Source organism: Hippopotamus amphibius, chromosome 4, assembly GCF_030028045.1.
Source record: "Hippopotamus amphibius kiboko isolate mHipAmp2 chromosome 4, mHipAmp2.hap2, whole genome shotgun sequence".
Classification (NCBI taxonomy): Eukaryota; Metazoa; Chordata; class Mammalia; order Artiodactyla; family Hippopotamidae; genus Hippopotamus; species Hippopotamus amphibius.
This window is the reverse complement of record NC_080189.1, coordinates 85,317,517-85,340,008: the sequence shown is the minus strand read 5'-3', so window position 1 is coordinate 85,340,008 and position 22,492 is coordinate 85,317,517. Positions and strand designations below refer to the sequence as shown.

The 22,492-nt window shown below is 37.1% G+C and overlaps 1 protein-coding gene across 1 annotated transcript in view; it reads left to right on the top strand.

The window, feature by feature from the left end:
* The window catches only part of PRKAR2B (protein kinase cAMP-dependent type II regulatory subunit beta), a 100,094-nt gene that overhangs the window by 3,906 nt on the left and 73,696 nt on the right, over window positions 1-22,492 (top strand). The window contains exon 2 of the mRNA XM_057733373.1: window positions 20,512-20,547. Coding sequence (XP_057589356.1) covers window positions 20,512-20,547 — 36 coding nt within the window. The remainder of the gene's footprint in view (window positions 1-20,511; window positions 20,548-22,492) is intronic.

The window sequence follows — 22,492 nt, the reverse complement described above, 5'->3', positions numbered from 1 at the left end:
GCCCACTGACTCACAGAGAGGGATCAAGCATATGACCTTGAACTCATAGTGTGGTGGTTGAATCAAGTAAGTGAACCAGGGCTTGGGACAACGGCTATTGACGGCCTTAGGCCAAAAGTCAGATGGGTGAAGGTCTCCTACCTTTCCAAAGGATTCCTTCTTCTTCAGATTGCTTTCCCGTTCCCTTCCTATTCTTTTTTTAAAAAATTAATTAATTTAATTGACTGCATTCGTCTTTGTTGCTGCACACAGGCTTTCTCTAGTTGCAGCGAGCAGGGGCTTCTCATTGTGGTGGCTTCTCTTGTTGCAGAGCACAGGCTGTAGGCACACAGGCTTCAGTAGTTGTGGCACATGGGCTCAGTTGCTCGGGGGCATGTGGGATCTTCCCAGACCAGGGCTGGAACCTGTGTCCCCTGTGTTGGTAGGTGGATTCTTAACCACTGCACCACCAGGGAAGTCCCCCCTCCTATTCTTTTCTAATTTTATCACTTCTAATGTTTACTTTCAGTTTGTAGTCAGTTCTTGTTAAAAGGGCAGCCTTTACGGTTAGAATGGCATATGGTGATTCCCTTTCTGGGAACTCTTGAAGCCCTGAAAAAAGCTATAATGGAGACTCTGCCTCCCTCTTCCCCATCCTACAAAAAGTGAATAAAGCTTGACAAGTCTCTTCTGCAAGGGCAGTGTCCCCAGGCTTGGAATTTATTAGGAGGGTTACAGTAAGCCAAAGAGTTGGACCAGTACCAATTTGGAGTGGAATCTGTGGTAATTAATACAGACATCATTGTGAGATCTTGTGCTGCTCAATTATTTCTTCAGTGAAATGGCTGAAACTATAAAATGAAGTAAATAAAAGATTAAATTGATAGGTAGTTAGAAACAAATTACATATGGGCACATGAAGAGCAATCAAACGAGGAAAAATAAACTAATATAAAATATGGAAGAAGTAATGTTCTGTATTATGGAAGGCAAAGATCTAGAGTTCAAAATGGATACACAAGGCAAAACTATAGAACCATAGCTTATAAGCAAGAATGTCAAAGGTATATAAATAGAAATTTAGCATGTACAATCTGTGACTTAATCCTCTTAACTCTTATTTATGTCAAACCTTTCAGGAGAACTTTATCTACGTTTGCATTTTTACAATTTAAGGGGATTGTGGAGAGTTTACCAGAGATTCTGAAAATTATGCAAAATATTGGAAAGCTGGAGGTTTTGGTGGGAGATTAAGGAAACAAAGGAATTTATCATGAGAAGAAATGGTTGAAAGAGAGTTGAGAATAACATTCATGTGTCTTAGAGGATTATGAGCAAATATTCTTCATCTCTATTAGATACGGAATTAGAGGAACTAAGCTTCATTGTAACTTGAAGAATAAAAGTCGTAAATTCATCTGTCTGAAATGGCGTATGTGGTCTTCCAAAAATGAGATGGCAAAGCAATCAGGGTAATAGACAGATTGACTTCCCAAAAATCTGCTGTGAAAATGTTCTTAATCTTCTTCATACTGGGAGGGAAAAAATATGTTGACCTATTGTGTTCATGGCCTGACATCGGGAAATCATAGAGAATAATCATAGCTTTAAAGGAGTGTTGCTTTGGCTGATTTTTTAGGCTCAGTTCTGTGGGCCCTTATTTAAGAACTTGCTCCCTCAATGGCTACTAGAGTCTGTTGTGGGATAGCTCTTGCCTCCTACTTCATGTAGCTGTCAACATACAACTAAAGAAAGAAATTTATTTTAGCAGTGGTACTTATGCAACTGAAAGTTAAAACATCTTTTTAATATACCATCATCCCCTTAAATCCATTTAATTGGTTTGGAGAACGTTCATGGAAGTCAACTTTGGGGGGTTAACTTTAAGTTCAGACAACATCTATATTCTTTTATGCGTGAAGCGCTGTGTTAGGCATGTTGACGAGTTGTCATAGTAATAGTACCTGCCTCCTGAAGTTGTTAATGAGAATAAGTGGAGTAATATTTGCAAGGCCCTCAGGACAGTGCACCCAACAAGCACTGATTACCTGTTAAACAAATGATCTCATTTACAGGACGTCTTCCAGAAGTGTGTTCTTTCAGAGTAGGGATTTCATTGTGCTCGGTGGAGAAGAATCTATGGTTTGCACTTTTTAGAGAGATGGAGTGGGAAATGAGCTTACTGGGCAGTTCCTTTTAGGATTTAATGTGAAGTTATGTTGCATAGTAATAATACCCACATCCTTTCAATGCATCACTTGCAGCTAAGCGCTCCAGGATTTTGTAATTAATGAGACTTTGTGGTCTTTGGCTATTAGAAATTTATATGGTAGTTTTAAATCCTCTCGAAATGGATTACATCAATCATGACAGTGACTAAAATATTGAAGCCATTATTTTAGTTACGAGCTTAAAACAACATTAGAGAAGATTTAAAAAAAATATTTTGAGTTACAGATGGTAATTGTGATTTTTCAAAGAAGAGCAGTTAAGACCATTATTCATTTTAATAGTAGTATTAAATGGATTGCTTTAGGGATTGAAATCAAAGAGAAATCAAAGGATTTTGAAAGAGTGTCCTTTCTCAAACTTTTATCCATCTATTACTTTAAGCTTTGGGAAAAGGGAGGGAAAGAGGGATAGGAAGAGAGAAAAGGAGGAAGAGCGAGAAGGACGAAGAGAGGAGTAAAATCAGTTGGAACTTGTGAAGGGTTCTTTGAGTAATTTACACCTTTTCTGAAGGGATAGCATATAATGAAAAACCTGAACAAAAATGGAAGCATTGGATACTGTCATATGTTTACCTGTCTTAAAAATCAAACTGTTTTAGCTATTTTAACGTAAGACCACTGTAAGCTTTCCATTTGAGGTCGCACATAAAGTGATGTACGGTGTCTGGATGGGACAGAGTAAGTATTTAATGGTTATTTATTGTTGCAAATCTCATTCGGCGGATTCCAGTAAATCTCCAGCTGTCAAGCTTTTGTTCATAGCTGTGTCAAAAAACAAATGTGTTTCTTTTTCAACCCTGTAAATACTAACAAGAGACCTTTGAAATGGTCTAGGAGGAGTTTATTTGTGATCCATTAAAAAAGTCATTTAATGAGAGTAGTAGCAATAGAGAAGGCCTATGGTGGAGATTGGGGTTGATGGAATATTTGGGGGTGAGGGGTTCAGTGAAGGTGATTGAGTAACTGACCTTGGGGTCTGCCTTAGCAGTGTCCAGAGTCACAGAGTAAAGGGGCTGAGACCTGGGATAGCCGGTGAGGAGAAGGAATGTGTGTAAGTTGGGAGGTGGGCTGCTCTGCTCATTCACTCACTGCAGACGTGTTTATGGAGAGCCAACTCCTTCCTTTTTTTAAGAAAAAAGAAATAATTATTCTCTTAAGTTTACTGTCTCTGGACTTCTTAAGAAACAATCCTTTTGTCAGAGACTGTCTCACAGATAGAGTAAGTTGTCTGTTTCATTTAACAGATGGAGCAGTTGAGAACCGGAGATGTACCTTGCCCAGATGTAGTCGGTTTTGGTCTTTTTGTTCATAGAATTATCACTTACATTTTGTGTGCTGTTTATATTAACTTACATACTATGAATCCTTTCTGTCTTCCATCAGGGTGATAGATTAGGTCTAAAAGGCTAGGCTAAAGAGAAGTACTTCTGTGCTATTTGCCTTCAGAATTACCAATTTTTTTTCTCTTTGATTTTTTTTCATTGCAGTGAAATCTAATATTGGGTTTTATTTTTGTCTCAATTGCTTAAGAAGAGACAATGGAAAAGAAACAGAGTGCCGTGATTTTTCTGAGCTGGAAGAGTTATTGTCATCGTGTTCTTGGTCTGTTCTCATTGTCCTTCCAGCCTACCCTTGCCGTTCAGCTGTGGTTGGGGTGTTCGCGAGACCCCGTATGAAGACCTTGCTGTGATACTGATCCCCATCTTTATTTTATGGGAGCGAGTTTTGCATTTCGGAAATTCAAAATGACTCACACTGTTCCATTATGTAATTATCTTGTGGAAAGAATTTGAGCTAAAATTTTCAGGTCATGGCTTACATGAAAACAAAACAATCTAAAAAAATCAGAAATATAAACACAGTTGGTGTAACATTTATAAATGTTTCAGCAATAGGCTCTGCCATGTGTAGCTTAATATGTTTGGAAACTAAAAGAAAAAAATCATTCCAGTTGCTGCTGTTTAAAAATGTTTCTGTGTTTTAAAAAAAGACAAAAGGTCAAAATATAAACACATGTTCTACATAAAAGTGAAGCCAAGAAGATATACTGTATACAGTGATTCCAGTATCCGTTTGGCTGGGGACTGACACTTTAATTTACATTAGCTGTTCCAAGACAAAATAGTTCATGGGAGTGATATTGAGAGGATTTAATTTTTTTATTTTTTGGATGAAAAAGAAAGAAAAAGCTTCCATTTGTTTAAATGCATTTTAGTCAGACTCAAAAAGCATCTTTCCAAAAGGTTCTGAATTAAAACATGACTCAGCTGTTTCATTTCAGTTGCTGTAGAAAGCTAATGTTTGTTAAATGATATTCTTTTTATTTAATGATTGTTAACATTTTTGGCTGCTTAAGTGCCAGACACTGAATAAGGCTATTTGCACATATCATTTGGCCCTCCCCAAAGTAAGTGGTAGAGTCAGCATTTGAACCTGACAGTCTTGAGTTCAGAGCCCACCTTCTTAACCATGGTACATATACTTCATTTTTAGTAACTCTTACAGCAGAAACACAGTTGAAAAGAACCACATACCAAAAAACAAGCCACCTACTTTTCCCTCTGAAAGTTTACAGTCCAGCCCAGCATTGATCTGTCCCTTTTACAGTTTGTTTTTTTCTGTCTGCTCTACCCAGATTAACACTTGGTGTCCTTTTTTTTTAAAAAAAAAAAGAATATTTTATTTTATATATATGTGTATATATATGTATATATATATATATATATACAGAGAGAGAGAGAGAGAGAGAGAGAGAGAGAGAGCGAGCGCGCGCTGCGCTGTGCAGCTTGCAGGATCTTAGTTCCCTGATCAGGGATCAAACCTGGGCCCTTGGCAGTGGAAGCACAGTGTCCTAACCACTGGACCACAAGGGAAGTCCCAGCACTTTGTATACTTTAGGAACTCAATAAAATGTTTATTTTTATTTTTTTTTTAAATTTTTATTTATTTATTTATTTATTGGCTGCGTGGGGTCTTTGTTGCTGCACACGGGCTTTCCATAATTATGGCAAGCGGGGGCTACTCTTCATTGCGGTGCACAGGCTGCTCATTGTGTTGGCTTCTCTTGGGGAGCATGGCCTCTAGGTGCGTGGGCTTCAGTAGTTGTGGCACATGGGCTCAATAGTTGTGGCTCATGGGCTCTAGAGCACGGGCTCAATAGTTGTGGCTCATGGGCTTAGTTGCTCTGTGGCATGTGGGATCTTCCTGGGGCAGGGATCGAGCCCGTGTCCCCTGCATTGGCAGGTGGATTCTTAACCACTGTGCCACCTAGGAAGTCCTAAAATGTTTTTTCTAGAAGTTAACACCTCATATACTGAGCTGTTTAATTCTTAAAACTTTTTTGATTATTCACTCTCATTAGCACTATATATATGAGCATACACATCCCATGTATGTCTTCATAAATTTTGTTCATGTACCAGTATATTAACTTATATGTATGAGGAAGCATCCCATGATATAAATTTTGAAAAGGAGATGTAAAAAAAACTATAAACAAGTTCTGATTTTTTTCCTACACCCTAAAAGATTGCCATATACTCTGCCTTGGGGTGCATGACCCCATTTTGGAGACCACAATCCTAACAATACAGCTTAACCGATACTCTATTATTGATATATAAGCTAGCTGTAATAAACTTTGGTTTCCTCTTTTAAGCTCCTGGATTATAAAGGACCTGCAGGTAAGCAGGGTCCGTGTGTGTGTGGGTGTGTCTTTTTTAATAGATATTCATTAGGTAAGTTAATTGTTTGACTCAACCGGAGTTTGGCAGAATAAAGAAGAAAATTCTATCTTATAAAAAGGAAATAAAAACCATATTACCTGATGGGTAAGATCCAGGCTTTTTCTTTTAAATCTGTCTTCTTGTCTGCACCTTGAACTTCAGCCTAGTTTATAGAGTACTAATGTTCTTGGTGCACATTTTGGGCATGTGACAAATAGAATCATACCGTGTTATAGGTGTTTAGTTAAGAATCACTAAGACACGGAAATGCCAATTAGAATTAGAAGAAAATCTGAAGTTTCAAATAGTTAAAAAAATTAGGACCAGGCAACATCCTCAGGAAAAAAAAATAGTTTAAAAGAAATGCAGTTACATAAAGTATCTCAGGAATACCATCTCTGGAGAGGACACTTGGTTAGGAAGGAGACCCTTCACTGTCTCCCTTTTTGTAACTTTTGAAAAAAAGCTTATCAGATACTTGTTTCACCTATTAAATACATTTTAAGTGAAAAAAGACATGAAAGAAAGGCAATTCTTTTATAAATGTCCATTGAGTAGTACATAAAACACTGTAGAGGCACACGGTATGGTTCGAAATTGATGTAGCCAGATATTCTTGCCTGAGTTATTCTCTTGGTCCTGGGTACCCTGTTTCCTTAACTTTCTGCCAAATCCCAGTTTTTCTCCACAGATTAGCTTACATTTCATCCTAATAAAAAATCCTTACGAGATTCTCTGGTTGACACGAATGGTGTCAAAATGGCAGGATGAATGTGTCCTACTTTAGAGTAAGCTTGGCAGATGTCAGATGTGCCTGGCACAGGCAGGCAGGGATACGCAGGAATAAGCTCCCTCCCTCCAAGACCTTCCTGCTTGCATCTCACTTTGCCCACAGTAGGTGCTCAAATACACTTTAACCTCGGGTTGAATACTGAATGTTTAATAATAGTAAATGGCTGTAAGTGTATATTTCTAAAGTAATTGAAACCTTCTTGGGCACATAAATATTAAAAATAACCTCCTGATAATCCTGTATATTAATGTGTTTTAAAATGTTTTCGTGAAATATGAAAGCCTTAGCCTGTCTTCAGTTTCATAGGTTTAGACTTCATTATATTAAAAAAAAAATAAGGCAGCAATATATTTTGGCCTGATATTTGACCACTCTGCAAAATGCAAAGAACACAAGCACCCAGGCTTGTCTTGTGGGTGAGGTTTGCACATTCTCGTTGAGGAGACATTCTGACCCCACTGAACTTCCCATGTCACTGTTTCTGCTTCTGTGAGTGCTGTGTTAAATCCCAGATGCATCTGTTGCCCTGAACCTGTTTTGTCCTTTTCTCCCTCTCCATCTTGCCTCATTCCTACCACCTTGAAAGCAGGCCACCTTCCTCCCTTTATTGCATGAATCCTGCCCACCCCCCAGAGCTCACTTGCCCTTTGGAGCCCTCCAGTTTTAATTGTAGCTCCGGCACAGACCTTCCCTCTCCTTCAGATTCAGGTGGACCTATCTACCTGCTTACCAGCCACCTCTGCTTGCATTGTCTTCAGGCACCTCCAGATAATTTTGTCCTAAGTGAATGTGTTAGCATCTACCTCAATTATTCTTCTTTCCTGTACTCATGTCACTTTTTCACCTCCACTAATTTGATAAACATGATCAATAGAGCTTTGCTCTGCCTCATACTTCTTAAATGTGGTAGTTTATGGAAAACAAACAAAACTGATTGCTTTTAGTGCTGAAAATTTTAAAGGAGTGCTGAAAAATCAGGAACGCTGGAAACTTTTTACAAATATGACTTCACTTTGGCGTAGGCTCTGGGTTTGAATCCGGCCTCTGCCATTTATAACTTTTGGAACCTCCACCAGGTTACTTGACCGTCTGTGCTTCAGTTTCCTCATCTATGAAATGGGAATGATGATAGTACTTACCTCAGAGGGGTGTGGTAAGAAATTAAGAGTTAACAACGTCTGGCATATAGTAAGCCTTATATATGGGTTTGTTAAAAAAACAGAAAAAGGAAGGAAGAAAGGAAGGGCAAATTTTAGAAGTCAGAACACAACAGTTTTTAAAAGTGAAGTTTGATTGGATATGTAAAACACTAGACATTGCTTTCAAGGCAGCATAGTAATAGTACTTAAAGAAAAAGTTATTAATTAAAAATATAAAAGTAAAGTCTTTAGATGTTTCAGCTAAGTGTTTCAAACTTAAAAAACCCCTGCTCTTTTAAGTCTCAGATCCTCCTTTAATTCCATTTGAAATGCAAGGTAAATAGTCTAACTTTAAAAAAAATAAGGTAAAGAAAAGCGATGGGATAAAGCTTTGTTTTGTTTTTACACCATCTCCTCCCTTGAGAATCAGTGTTTAACTGGTAGAATAAATAAATTTGTGTGTGCAAAATCTCCAAGTTTATGGTTTTATTCAAGTTTTAGTAAGTCATTTTAAAACGATGGGAGAGAGTAGGTAGGGGTATTGAAAATGGTTACTTTATTTAAATGAGGCAGATGCTTATGCTAAAAACATGAATATGTGCCTGAAATATAAATTAATTGGAAAAATGGTTACATTAAATTGACAGCTTGTTGCCATTTCCTCATGTCATAATATTTATGAAAGTGAGCTCATGGTAGGACAAACTTTTATACCTAAGTTTTACATTAGAATGTGGTTTTGTTCTGAAAACCCATCATTCTTTACTTGCTCCACTACAGATGGCTATCTTAATAGAATTTTAAAATGAAAAAAATGGTTCCTTTGGATATGTTTGTGTTTACATGGAGTTATTCACAGGTCTTTGGTATGTTATTTGACTGTCGTTAGCAGCAGTTTACCAAATAAGCAATATTAGGATCTTTGATTCCTAATAATTCCTTAAAATAATTATTTTGTAATTCCTTGTAATTCCTTAAAAAGAATTCAAAAGGTATTTGAGTGTTCAAATTTTAAGAAAAACTCATTTGTAAATACAATATTTTGTGAAGTATATTTTAGGAGCATTTAGCATTAAAAGTACAAAGCTTCAGTTATGCAAGATGGATAAGTTCTGGGGATCTAATGTATATAGTATGGTGACAGTTACCAGTACTGTATTGTATGCTTGAAATTTGCTGAGAGAATAGATCTTAAGTTAAATCTTCTCTCTCTCTCTCTCTCTCTCTCTCCCTCTCTCTCTCTCTCTCTCTCTCTCTCTCTCTCTCTCTCTCACACACACACACACACACACACACACACACACACACACACACACGATGGTGACTGTGTAGAGGTGATGGTTAAATTGTTTAGCTTGATTGGGATGATCTTTTTACAGTGTATATGTGTATCAAAACATCAAGTTGCATACCTTAAATATATACAGTTATATGTCAAAGGTAATAAAGTAAAAAAAAAAGGCAGTGTGAATTAATCTGGTTAGGTTGATAGTATTAGAGTATGCTGAGAGATTTTTATCTCTGAAACCAAATAGAGCAGAAAATTTCGCTCTTTCCCTCTCTCCCTCTCCTTCCTTTTCTTGATCATTTTCTAAAAATTATGAGATATTTCCAAAATACACAAATGAACAGACACTATATAAAGAACACACACATAAGCCATCCCCTGTGTCTAAAAGATTTTAACACTTCAGTTTTTTTTTCTTTTAAGAAAATATCACATACAGAGTAGGAGTCTCCTTGTGTACCCCTCTCTTACTCATTCTCGACTTCTTCTCCATATGTAACCACCACTGTGATGAATTTGGTGTTTATATTTCCTATACATGCTTTTGTACTGTTACTACAAAGGCATTTATTCATAGATTAGAAATAATGCTGTTTTGCATGTAAAGTTCATATAAATTTGCCACTTATAAAAGTTCCATTTATGTAAATTATCATCCTTCAGCTTGTTTTTGAGAACAGTGTTTGAGATAATGTTACATTGTTTCATGTAGCTCTTGTTCATTTCTTTTAACCTCCTGTTAGTATACCCTTGTATAAATAGACACTTTATCCCTTCTCTAATAAGTACTTTGCTTGTTTCTAATTATTTGTTATTAAAGTGCTGTAGCGAGCATCATGTGTGTGTGCATGTATGTGTTATGCAAATGTACTAGAGTTTTTCAAAGTGTGGGGACCCCTGGAGGACCATTCCTTTCCCAGTCCTTGACCTTTTCAGGGGAGTCTATGGAGTGAAAACTATAATAATAATAATAATAATAATAATAATAATAATAATAATAAGCTCTTTGCCCTTTCCCCACCTCATTCTCTCATAAATGTACAGTGGGCTTTTCCAGAGGTTGCATGCAGTATGATATTGCAACAGATTGAATGCAGGAGTAGATATGAGAACCCAACTGTGTTCTATTATACAAGATTTGCAAAAATGTAAAACAGTCATTCTTTTTATACATTTTTTAATTTTAGAAAATATAGTTACTTTCCATCAAAATATGTTATTTATCATAACATAAATTGTCTTGTTAATTTTAAGTGAAATAATATTTTTAAAACACTTAATTTCTTATATAGTATATATTGATGATTATAACCCATATAAACATAATTTTTTAAATTAATTTATTGGCTGCATTGAGTCTAGTTGCAGCGAGTGGGGGCTACTGTTCGTTGTGGTGCACGGGCTTCTCAGTGCAGTCGCTTCTCTTGTTGCAGAGCATGGGCTCTAGGTGCGCGGGTTTCAGTAGTTGTGGCACATGGGCTCAGTAGTTTTGGCTCATAGAGCACAGCCTCATTAGTTGTGGCTCACGGGTTTAGTTGCTCCGTGGCATGTGGGACCTTCGCAGACCAGGGCTCAAACCTGTCTCCCCTGCATTGGCAGGTGGATTCTTAACCACTGCACCACCAGGGAAGTCCCAGCAAATAATTTTTAAGAGTGTAAAGAGGTTTTGAAACCACAAAGTTTTGAGGACTGTAGCCCTAGGTTAGGTGTAGAAAGGCTGGTTATTGGGAATGGCCAGCTTATATTGCCATATTTGCTCTGCAAAGCTGTTATACTAGTTTACATTTTCAGCAGTCGTATTAAGAGGTCTTGGTTCTCCACATTCAAGTGACCATTTGATATTGTTAGATTTTAACCAGCTTTGCCAATAGGATGGGTGTTAAATTGGAATCTCATTGTAAGTTTACTATGCTTTTCCCTGGTTAGTGATCTTGAACATCTTTTTTATGTTCATTGATCATGTTTGTAGTTCATCTGTGAAAAAAGTTTTTTTCTTGCCTTTTTTCCTATCTGACTGATTGTGTTCTTACTGATTTGTAGGAGTGTCCCTCCCCTCCCCTCCCTTCCCCTCCCCTCTCACTCCCTTCCTTCCTTCCTTCCTTCCTTCCTTCCTTCCTTCCTTCCTTCCTTCCTTCCGTGTTCTGGTTACTAATCCTTTGTTGGTAACATGCATTGAAAAAAATCTTCCAGTCTTGGGCTTCTCTTCATTTTGTTTGTGATAACTTAGGTTGAACAGAATTTCCTTTGTTTTCTCTTCCAGTGTTATTGAGATGTAATCGACATGCAGCACTGTGTAAGTTTAAGGTGTACAGCATAATAGTTTGACCTAAGTATGTCATGAAATGATTACCACAGTAGGTTTAGTGAACATCCATCATCTCATATAGATGTAAAAGAAAAAGGAAAAAAATATTTTTTTCCTTGTGATGAGAACCCTTAGGACTTACTGTCTTAACAACTTCCATGTATAACATACAGCGGTGTTAATTATATTAATCCTGTTGTACGTTACATCCCTAGTACCCATTTATCCTAGAACTGTAACTTTATACCATTTGACCCCCATCTTCATCCACTTGCCCCTCCCCTCAACCCTTGCCTCTGGTAACCACAAATCTAATCTCGTTTTTGAGTTTGTTTCTTTGTTGAAGTATAATTGACGTAGGACCCTGTGTTAGTTCCTCATGTACAGCATCGTGATTTGATATTTGTGCACACTGCAGAATGATTACCAGCTAAGTCTGGTTACCCTCTGTCACCAAAGATATTGCATTGTTACTGACTGTGTTCCCCATGCTGTACATTTCATCCCCGTGACTCCTTTGTTTTCTAGCTGTGAGTTTGTACCTCTTAATTTCCCTCACCTATTTCACTCTTTTCATTCATGTTCGTACTTTTTCACTCAACAACAGAATTTCCTGATTTTATTGTAGCCTAACATTAATCCCTTCCTTTATACTTATACTTTGTTGTGCCTTCAGGAATTCATCCCTATCCCAGTTTTAAAAGATAAGCTCTTCATTTTCTTGTAAAAACAAAAACGTCTTGAATTTCACACTTAAGGTTTTAATCCATCTATAATTTATTTTTATGCATGCTATGAGGTGAGAATCTCATTTCATTTTTAAAAAAATATGCATCATTTATTGACATTTTTCCCCACTGATTTTAAAACATCAGTTTTCCATTTTTATGTGAATATACTTAAAATCTATTTTGTTCTGTTGATTTGTTTATTCTTTTGCTGTTCTTTTTCCTAATATGTATATGGTCCTGATATATGGTAAGTAACATCCACATTATTTTTCTTCAGAATTGTTTAATTATTCATGGGCTTTTAGTATTCCACAGAACTTTTTAGGATAAGCTTCAGTGTTGTGAAAAACTTTATTAGGTGTTTGTTGGAATTTATAAACGAATTTGGAGACATAAATATTTTAATGATGTGGAGTCTTCCTATCCACGAACATTGCATATCTCCATTTATTCAGTCTTCCTTTCATTTCTTCAGTGTTTTATAATTTTCTCCATAAAGGATTTTTTTTTCTTAGTTTTATATCTAAGTAACTTATTATTTTTGTTGTTATTAACTGGGATTTTTTTCTATTACATATTCTAGTTAGTTGTTACCAAGAATAAAAGAAAAAAAAGAACTGTTAGAACTCAATAATAAAAAGCCACTAGTCAAACTGAGCAAAAAGCTGAACAGTTTAGTAAAGAATACATAAGAATGGCCAGTAAGCCCATGGGAGGGTGCTCAGTATTTTTAGTTAAGGAAATTAACATTAAAACCACAATGAGTTGCCACTAAACACACACAAGAATGGCTAAAAAAAGACATACCCTATGTTAGCAGAGAGATACCGCAACTGGAACTCTTGTTTATTACCTGTGAGAGGATGAAATCACAAGTAATTAGGAGGTCAGCAGGTGTTTATAAGGTTAAACATTCACTCACCTGTGACCCAGCAGTCCCACTCTAGGCATCTACTCAAGAAAAATAAATGTGTATGTTCACGAAAAGATTTGTATAAAAATATTTATAGAGGTTTTATTTACAGTAGCCCAAACTGGAAAATACCATCAACAGGAGAATGGATAAACAACTTGTAATGCAGTCACACAATGAAATACTGCTCAGCAATAAAAAAGAACTATTGATCCTCTCAACAGTGAGAATAAATGAAGAATTTATATGAAGTTCAGAGACAGGCAAAACAAAGCTATGGCTGTAGAAATCCTAACAGTAATTTCCTAAGGGACAGTAGGAATTGACCGTAAGGGGGTTTGTGGAACCTTTCCAGGATGTTGGGAATGTTTTATATCTTGATTAGAGTGTTGGTTACGTAGGTGTATACATTTGTCAGAACTCATTGAATTGTGTGCTGCTTTGTATGTCACTTTTGCTTTGATTAAAAATAAAACCTTTGGAAACATGGACACTCTTGAAATCCTCTTTTCCACATTTTAATTGAAAAGTGCCATTGCCTTCTGCACTGATTATCTTGAGAAATTTTTTCATTATTTTTGTTGGAAACTAGCATGTGGGTTACATTTTTGTAATTATGGGGCATAAATGGGATTGCTTTCTGCTGCTTGCACAAAAAGCCAAAGTCTAGTCAAGCTCTACTGTTTTTAAAGTCTACTTTATGTTCCAGCCAGTAGTGTATTTCAGTTTATGGGTTTCAAAAATATAATATATGTATAAGGTATCACTTACATTTGTCCAAATACTCTTTAAGTGTCAGGGAATACTCTTATTATATTAATTTTTCATTAGCACCTTTCATTCAGTATTTATTGAACCAAATACATGTTATGTCAAGCAGGTTCTAGGCACTGGGGATGCAGTAGTGAAACAGACAAGGAAGGACCCTGCCCCTCTCCATTGCCTGTGAGGAAACACAGTAAATAAACATAATACACTAGATACTTTCAGATAGTGCTGATCGCTTAGAAGAAAAGAAGCAGGATGATGTGAGTGAGAGGGCCTGGAGAGTCTTTAGAGAAAGGCTTCTTTATGAGGGGACTTTAAAAAAATTTTTTTATAAGGGGACATTTGAGCTGAGCCTAGAATAGCAGAAACATCTTCATTCTGTGACGATAGAGGGGAGGATTTGAATATGGTATTTTCTAAAGCTGTGCTTTTATGATTAGGCCAGCCTTAATCACATTCCTCTGATTGTTTTCTCAGTCTTCATTTCAGAGCCCTCATATTTTTCTTAATTACCCTTTTCCTGAGTTGTTTTATTGTGACTTCAGGGATGTGTCACAGTTCTAACTCTCCTAGCTTTTGGTTTTCCTAATATTCTTAGTGGTCTAGTCTGGATCGTTCACTCTTACAAATAAAACATTAGTCTCCGTAAATCTGCCCTTTGTACATGCTTGATCCCGTAGGTCTAGAAGAGACAGTTTTAGCATATGCGGAAGCAGAGATTGAACTGATGTAATTTTAACAGTGATCTTTCCCATCTCCTGCTTTTCTTTTGAGACAACGTTTTAAAATCCTGAATGTATTTGGGACCCTTTTTCTCAACGTTACTGCATCAGCTCTGTGTGTGGTTTTATAAGATTAGCTACCTTAGGACTCTTCTAGCTAAAACTGTATTTTTCTTTCTGTTCCTAAGAGGGTATTTTTGGTAGAGTGCTCATGAATTAAAAAGTGGAGAATCAAATTCCTTCGTAAGCAAAAGTAACTAGTAGTGTGTTTTCCCTCTTAGGGCAATAGTTATATTTTATTGCCTCAGTATTTTAGAATATCAGTTATATTTTGAGGAGTTTGTGAATAGAAAGAACAAAACTGTGCATCTTTTTAGTGGTCCTTAAAGCAGGCATTTTTAAAAAGCTGAATGTCTGTATTTCACTTCATTCTGCCTTCCCTCCAGCCATGCTCCATGTGTTTGGGCAGGTTGGATGCCTGATCTCATGCTGTATAATCAAAAAGGAAGAAGAAAATTGGTCCCCCAGGTGCCTGCCTCTCAAACAGTTCCCATCGTGTCCAATCAGAAGTACTTTGAGGGGACATGGCTTTCACAAAGACACAGAAAATAAGCGATCCTTTTCAATGTCAGAAATTAAACATCTGTAAAAAATTGTGAAAATTGTGCCTGTTGTGTAAATTAGCAAAATATTTCAGGTTTTGTTGTTGCTTATTTGCTTTTGATGCTGTTGCTATTTTTAAAAAGTTAATTCTTCCTTGGTTCAAGGGTGAGCCTTATTTCAGTTTTAAATTTTGAAGCCCAGGCATAAGAGAAGTTAATTTATTCAGAGCTAAGTATTTATTCTGTCAAAAATAATTAGCTAACATGGTTTCAATGGACATGATTTCTAGAATCTTTTATTTAGACAGCAGATTTGTAAAGTGTTTATTGCTAGAAAAGGCAACTCATAGGAGGCTAGGGATGCTAATTATTGTGCTGACTCCAAGATTGTTGTGTGCATCTCACTTCAGGGTATGTGATCACTTTTCTGCAAAAGTCCATTTAACCAGTGTGCCTCCAGTATAGATCGGGTGGCTGTGTGTGTGTGTGTGTGTGTGTGTGTGTGTTTAATGACCATAAATCACAACTCAGGGCTCTTATTTCTTTAACCTAGAACTTCTCTCCCAGTGTTACGCTCAGAGATGCAAGCTATCTACGTGACTGTCAACCTGGCATTCCTTTTTGAAGGCCAGACTCATTGGTTCATGCTCTCAACTGACTTCTTTTGTTTTTATAGAATTTCTTAAGTTTCCTAGTCTCATACAAAACTTCTCTTTTACCTAAATTTTTCCATTAGGGCAAACTGCCTGAGTGGTATAAGCCCTTCCTTGCAGTCGTAGTATTTGAAAATACCCCCGACTTGGTCAAGCTCTTCAGAGGCAGGGACTCTGTCACATTCCCAGTGCTTGGCATCCACATCCAATAAACAGTAGAATAAGTGGGACAAGGAGACTTGCCCTGTTTGCTTCACAGAGTTGATTGATTCACACCACAGCTGTTGACTCAGTGCCTCTTATCTGCCAGGCACTGCTTATCCTGGGCTTCGGGCAGAAAGAGATGAGAAGATAAGCAGGTCCCGCGGGCACCGGGTGGGTAACTTGAGTCACAGGTATGGGAGGCTGTTTTCACTGCTGGGAACAGAGAGGCTCGTTCAGCCACCTCAAGTAACGGAGCATTTTTCTTGTAAGGATTCTCCAGGATTAAAGAAGACTTGAATCAGTTACACTTCGGCATCTCCTGAGGGCTGAGGAATTAAGACCCATCTAGTTTGGGAACTGTCAGGATATCTGCTTAGACAAGCGCGAAGATATTCATGGGAACACAGGACCCTCAGTATTCCACTGTGATGGCAGTGGGAGAAAGTCAAGCCTATATAAACATTTCTGTATTTTTCCTTAAGGATTCATTAAGATCTTAGGTTATATCTCCTTAAAATGTCAGAGGTATTTAGTATATTCTTAAATCATATTAGTTTGTTGCCCCATGCAGATAATATATGTTTGCTATATTTTTCCTTCTATATTTTCCTAATGTAGTGTGTGTGTGTGTGTGTGTGTGTGTGTGTGTGTGTGTGTGTGTATAAATACACTCACAGAGTATCTATAGAATAGGAAAATCTAAAGGTGGAAACCAAGGGTCTAGAAAACCTAATTTGACTGAGCACATTTTAAAGCATCAGCTGTGAATTTGTGCTGCTGTTTACTTTGTATGGTTTAAAAATGGTAATGTTAAAATTGGTAATATTAGCTCTCAATAAATAAACATCAATCTCATATTTGAATAGGAGCTTATAGTTTAGGGGCACTTTCAAAGATGTTTATTTATTTTTTCATACCCCCCCCCCCCGAATTAAGGAGGGCAGATCTTACCTTGCATATTTTTTTAAGTTGAGGATTTAGGTCAAAGTTACATGATTCATCCAAGGTTTCCTGGAAGACAGTGGGGCCGGCAGCGGAGCCCACACCTCCTGACCCCACTCAGTGCCCAGCAGTGTGTCCTTCCTCACCTTCCTCCTGTACTTAGGTTCCCGAGAGAAAAAGCACCAGGCACACCCTGCCCAGATGTGCATTGCTTTACTTCCAGCAGGGTCTCCATGCTGAATCTCAACTTTCTTCCCCATTTTGGTAGCTAGACTAAAAAATCTAGAAAAATTGTGAAGGTTATTGTTAGCTTGCCAAGAGTTGATGCAAAGAAACACTTGTGGGTGTGAAGGGATATGGTTTGAGGGATTGGATTTTTGCTCATTTTGTCAAAACCTAGTGTTTAGCTTGACTACTGCGTACCGCATGCCAGGTGCCCCCATCTTCTTAACTCTGCCCAATCTCGTGCCTTGTTTACCATCGAGAAATGGAAGTCAGTCACAGAACCTTTCTACCCACAATTTAAAAATTGATAAAATTTCCAGCAAAAATATAAAGGAGAAATAAAGGCAAATTTATAGTAAGCAAAATGTGTTTCAGTAGGTATGTGCTTACATGTACACAAGAAGACATAATGTAGTTAGATTCTCCCACTTACATGAAGAATCACTAAGAATATGAAAGCTGTAAATGTAGTCTAATCAAGTGTCTTGTACTAATCATTCAGATACCCCAAGTGACATTGTAGCAGTGACATGATTTTTTGAAATGGTGAATGTCTATTAGTAAAATTCCAAACAAAACAAAAATACCCCCCAAACCCCCAAATTCCTTTGACTTATGTTGTATTTCTGTGGTAGAAAATTTGATGTATATTAAAACTGCATGTGACAATCGTATTTTTGTGTAAACAGTGTTAAAATTTAGGCTCGGAGCGTTGTAAATTGACTTGTTTGCCAACATGAATGTCCAGCGGGATATGTGAAAGTAGGGCAGGACAAAAGTTTTGGGATTCTGGACAGTTGTTTGCTGTACAGGATTGTCCTGTACCTTGTCTGTCAAATGCCAAGGATGTCCTCCGAATTATTGTGACAGTGGAAAAAATTGCTCCCCAAAATTTAGAATACACCTCCTAGATGGGGATGCCACTCTGTTGAAAATCTCTGCCTTAAACACTTCAGAAAGACACAGGGAATTCCCTGGCGGTTCAGTGGTTAGGACTCCACAGTTTTACTGCCGAGGGCGGGGTTCAGTCCCTGGTCAGTGAACTAAAATCCCACAAGCCTCATGGTGCGGCCAAAAAAAAAAAAAAAAGAAGAAAAACACAGAAACCTAAGGGACCTCAAGGGAACAAAGACGGCCCAACGTTCAAACCAGAAGTTGACCGTGCTGTGATTTCATTGTCTAGAGAGGCTAGGAGGGGAGGAGAGCGTCTGCTCTGTTTTTTCCCCAAGGCTGAGATACGCTTTGTACCTTCCTCTTGCCTTGATCTGCCAGCCCTATCTATTCTGCATTCCTGTGGTGGGAGTTTTTTGCATCCTCTCCTCTCCCCCTGTCCTTGTAGCTTGCTGGGGAGGCTTTCTTTAGACCAGGTTCTGAAGGAGTTGTGAAAAAGGGGTTTGAAAGCGTCCAAGAAAACTGATGGAAGTTTTTGTGTGTGTGATATATAAAATACAACTACACTTTACCTGGTGAAAAGTTTTTATGAAAGTAATTTGTGACTTGGCAGCTGTATGGCTGAATTATTTAGGTATATAAATAGTGGAAAATTTCTCTCTCTTTATCAGTTTGGACAATACAATTTTGCTATAAACTATAGTATTTCAATAATTGGGTTTGTGAATTATTTCACGAAGTTAATCCTTAGTAATATGTGGAAGGGAATATTTACCTATTACTTCGTGATTTCAGGCGTCAGTATTTTTGCTTTCTGTTCTTGTGGGGCAGAATTTTGGTGCTAAAAGTGCCTAAGTTCAAATTCTCAAGCTTTGCCAGAGGGTGGCTGTGTGATCTAAAGTGAACTAATCAATATCTCTGAGCCTTACTGTAAAATGTTGTCATCAGTAATATCGCGGTGCTGATATTTAATAGCATGGTTGCAAGGATTAGTGTAAAACATCTGACACAGTTTTCTCTCTTTAAAAAAAAAAAAAATTAATTTTATATTTGGCTGCATTGGGTCTTCATTGCTGCACGCGGGCTTTCTCTAGTTGCAGTGAGCGGGGGCTGTGAGTGGGCTTCTCAGTGCTATGGCTTGTCTTGTTGTGGAGCACGGATTCTAGGTGCGTGGGCTTCAGTAGGTGAGGCACATGGGCTCATTAGTTGTGTCTCACAGACTCTAGAGCGCAGGCTCAGTAGTTGTGGTGCATGGACTTAGTTGCTCCATGGCATGTGGAATCTTCCCAGACCAGGGCTTGAACCTGTGTCTCCTGCATCGGCAGGTGGATTCTTAATTACTGTGCTACCAGAGAAGCCCTGACACAGTTTTCTTCTAGTGCTTATTCCTAAGCATCTGTATTTTTTGTGCTCTGTAACCATAATGCTGACAAAAATTTTAAGTCTTCCTTTTTTTTTTTTTTACTTGACCTATTTCCATGGTGTAAACAGTCTTTATAATTACTGTTTTAAAGGTATTGACGTATTAAAAAATATTATAGTAGGCCCGTGACATCCTGCTACTAAAATATGCTGTGTAGTACATGATGTCTTTTCTGTATACAGTATGAACTGTAAACTTACCTGCTTCTCTTAAGAAATAAAGTTTTTAAAAACCTCATTTCTTGAGGTAACTGTAAGCAAAACCAAGAAGAAACAACAGAGCTGAGTTGAATGTGAGGAGTGGGCCAAGGGTGCGCTTACCAGCTTGAGTGATGCACTCCCCTGCACCAGTCTGAAACTGCAGCCTTCCACAGGCAGATTTGCGTGCCGTAGACCTTTGGTTTGCACAAAAATTGTCAAAACCACAAATATTAAATCTGAGAACATCAACAAATATACCATCCTTTACCTAATAATGATATCAGTATATGTAAGCATTTTTAGTTTTGTTTATGAATTTTTTCATTGTAAAAATGATGCTGTTGAATAGATGTGTGTCTTTTTCCTTCTCTAGTAATATTTCTTTAGGATAAATCTCTTAAAAGTAGAGTTACTCTCTTAAAGGAAACAAATTACTTGATGTAGTTGCCGAATTGTTTACAGAAATATTGTGTAGATTTGCACTGTCCCAGTTAAGTAGTTTCAGCCACACGTAACTGGGAATTTTCATCTAAACTGTTTTGGGGGGACTAATTTAACAGGTGAAATATTGATTTTAATCTATATTTCTTTGGCTACTAGTGAATTTAGACATTTAATTTTCATAGTTATATTTATGGTATTTCTTTTTACATTATTTATTCATTCATATCTTTTTCCTATTTAACTTTTGGGATCATTTAACAATTTAGGTCCTTTTCAGGGTTTTGGATAAATTAGAATTTTATCTAATCATATTATTCTGCTTTTCTGTTTCAGCTCCAGTAATAAACCGATTTACGAGGCGTGCCTCAGGTAAGTCTGATTATGGATTTTGCTCACTAATGGTGACATTTTAAAAATGGATTGTGTAAGAAGGTATGAAAAGAATAATTGCTATATAGTAATAACTTATTTGTCACTCATTTTCCTAGAAAACAAAAGCATCCAATAAAATCAAGAACTAGGAAAACATTGGAAATATTCTTTGGGTGGCTAAACTTAAAATCACTCTGTGCACTGAGGCTAATGTATGGAGACTCTTACCCCAATTTGTTTCTTTCTGCTCTTGATAAATTATTATCTGCATGGCTATCTGAATTGCCAACCACAGTTTAGAAGCAATGATTTAGAGCTTGGGTAAAAGACACTTTAGAAACGGAGGGATGAGAGTTTTTCATAAATGACAGGAAAATTCATAACACTCAGATATAAGACCTTGTCATCATGGTGCCATTTAGAACAGGGGCAGTTTGCTTTATATTTGTTCATACCCCACGTGCTGTTACTGTCCTAGGGATACAACAGTAACCACGTGCATGTTCACAGTTGGGGGGACCTTAACCATTGGCAGGTGCTCAAATTTGGTTCCCTATACTGGGTAGCACCTACGTGACATTGGTGGGGAAGTACAGGACACAGTTGAAAACATTTCTATCCTAAATGAGTTTGGGCATTGAAAGGGATAAACTATCGTTTGGAAAATTCACCTCTGTGAAATACCTTCTTCTGTAAAGATAGAGAACAAATGAAGTACTACCATGTTTGGTTTGAGAAAATGACTTTCTTTTATATATAACTAGAGTTTTTTGGTTGAAAAGCACAGGATAAAATTTTAAACAGATCATCTTCAAGATTTATATAATACAAGTGAGTGATTTATTTCATAAAATTACCTTATTTCCATCTGTGCTATATTATTAAATGTTTTAAGGTTGAGTTTTATTTTTGATTTGTCAGTGGGTTAATGGTATAATTTACTCTTATTATGTGGTGACCAGATCTGTAAGGAAAAAGACAGGGATTAGGATGATATGCTCTATTGTGATGGTATCTACTTTATCCTCCTGAGCTTTGTAATGTTGAGGCATATCTGCTTCTAATGGTGGAATGAGAGATTATGTTTATGTCAATAAGGCATCAATCAGACTTTATCCCAAAGTAGAGCTATCAAGAGTGATCGTATGCTGGTGTGATATTTAGTCTTTTATGAACAGTGGTGGAAACAGAACAGTAAGAGAGAATCAGTAGTGTGATATCTTGTCTTCATGTTGTAAGATTCTTTCCATAGGAACTTAGTTAAGACTCTTAGAATAAATTATTGCCTTTTCTGCCTCAAACTATTTGACATGAGACATTTATTTCTGGGCAAGTTTCATTAATATTTGTTCAGTATACTTGCCATCAGTTGATGGGTCAGGGGCTCTGGTATGTAGGTTCGTTTTGAAACACTGTTATTTAAGTCCCCACCACTATTGCTAAATCTGTGTGCAAGATTGGCTGGAAATACAGACAAGCTAGAATGCCGACCAAGAAATACACATTCAAGTCAGATGTTGCATTTTTTTCCGGGAGTGACAGGCAGTAGGAAATGCCAGTGAAAACAAGGGAGCAATTTGATTTAAAGAAAAATAAAATGATATCATGTTCAGGAGTCATGTTGTAAAAGCCTTAAATGGTGTAAATATTGTTACCTTAATAATATAACATGCTGGAAAGCACTATGAGAATGAACTTTGACATTCATGATTGAAAGGAAAAGAGAACTGACTTATGGAACACTCGGATGAGTCAGGCACTGTGTTAAGCATTTTATACACATTTTCAGTCTTTCAGGCAAGGGAAATAAAATTATATTTACAACCTTAGATAAAAAGGACAGTGGTCTTTCTCTAAAACTTTTTTGACTAAGAAGAAAACAGAAACCGTCTTTAGACATCCTGGGGAGGAAATTCTACACTTCTCTTTGTTAATTTTATCT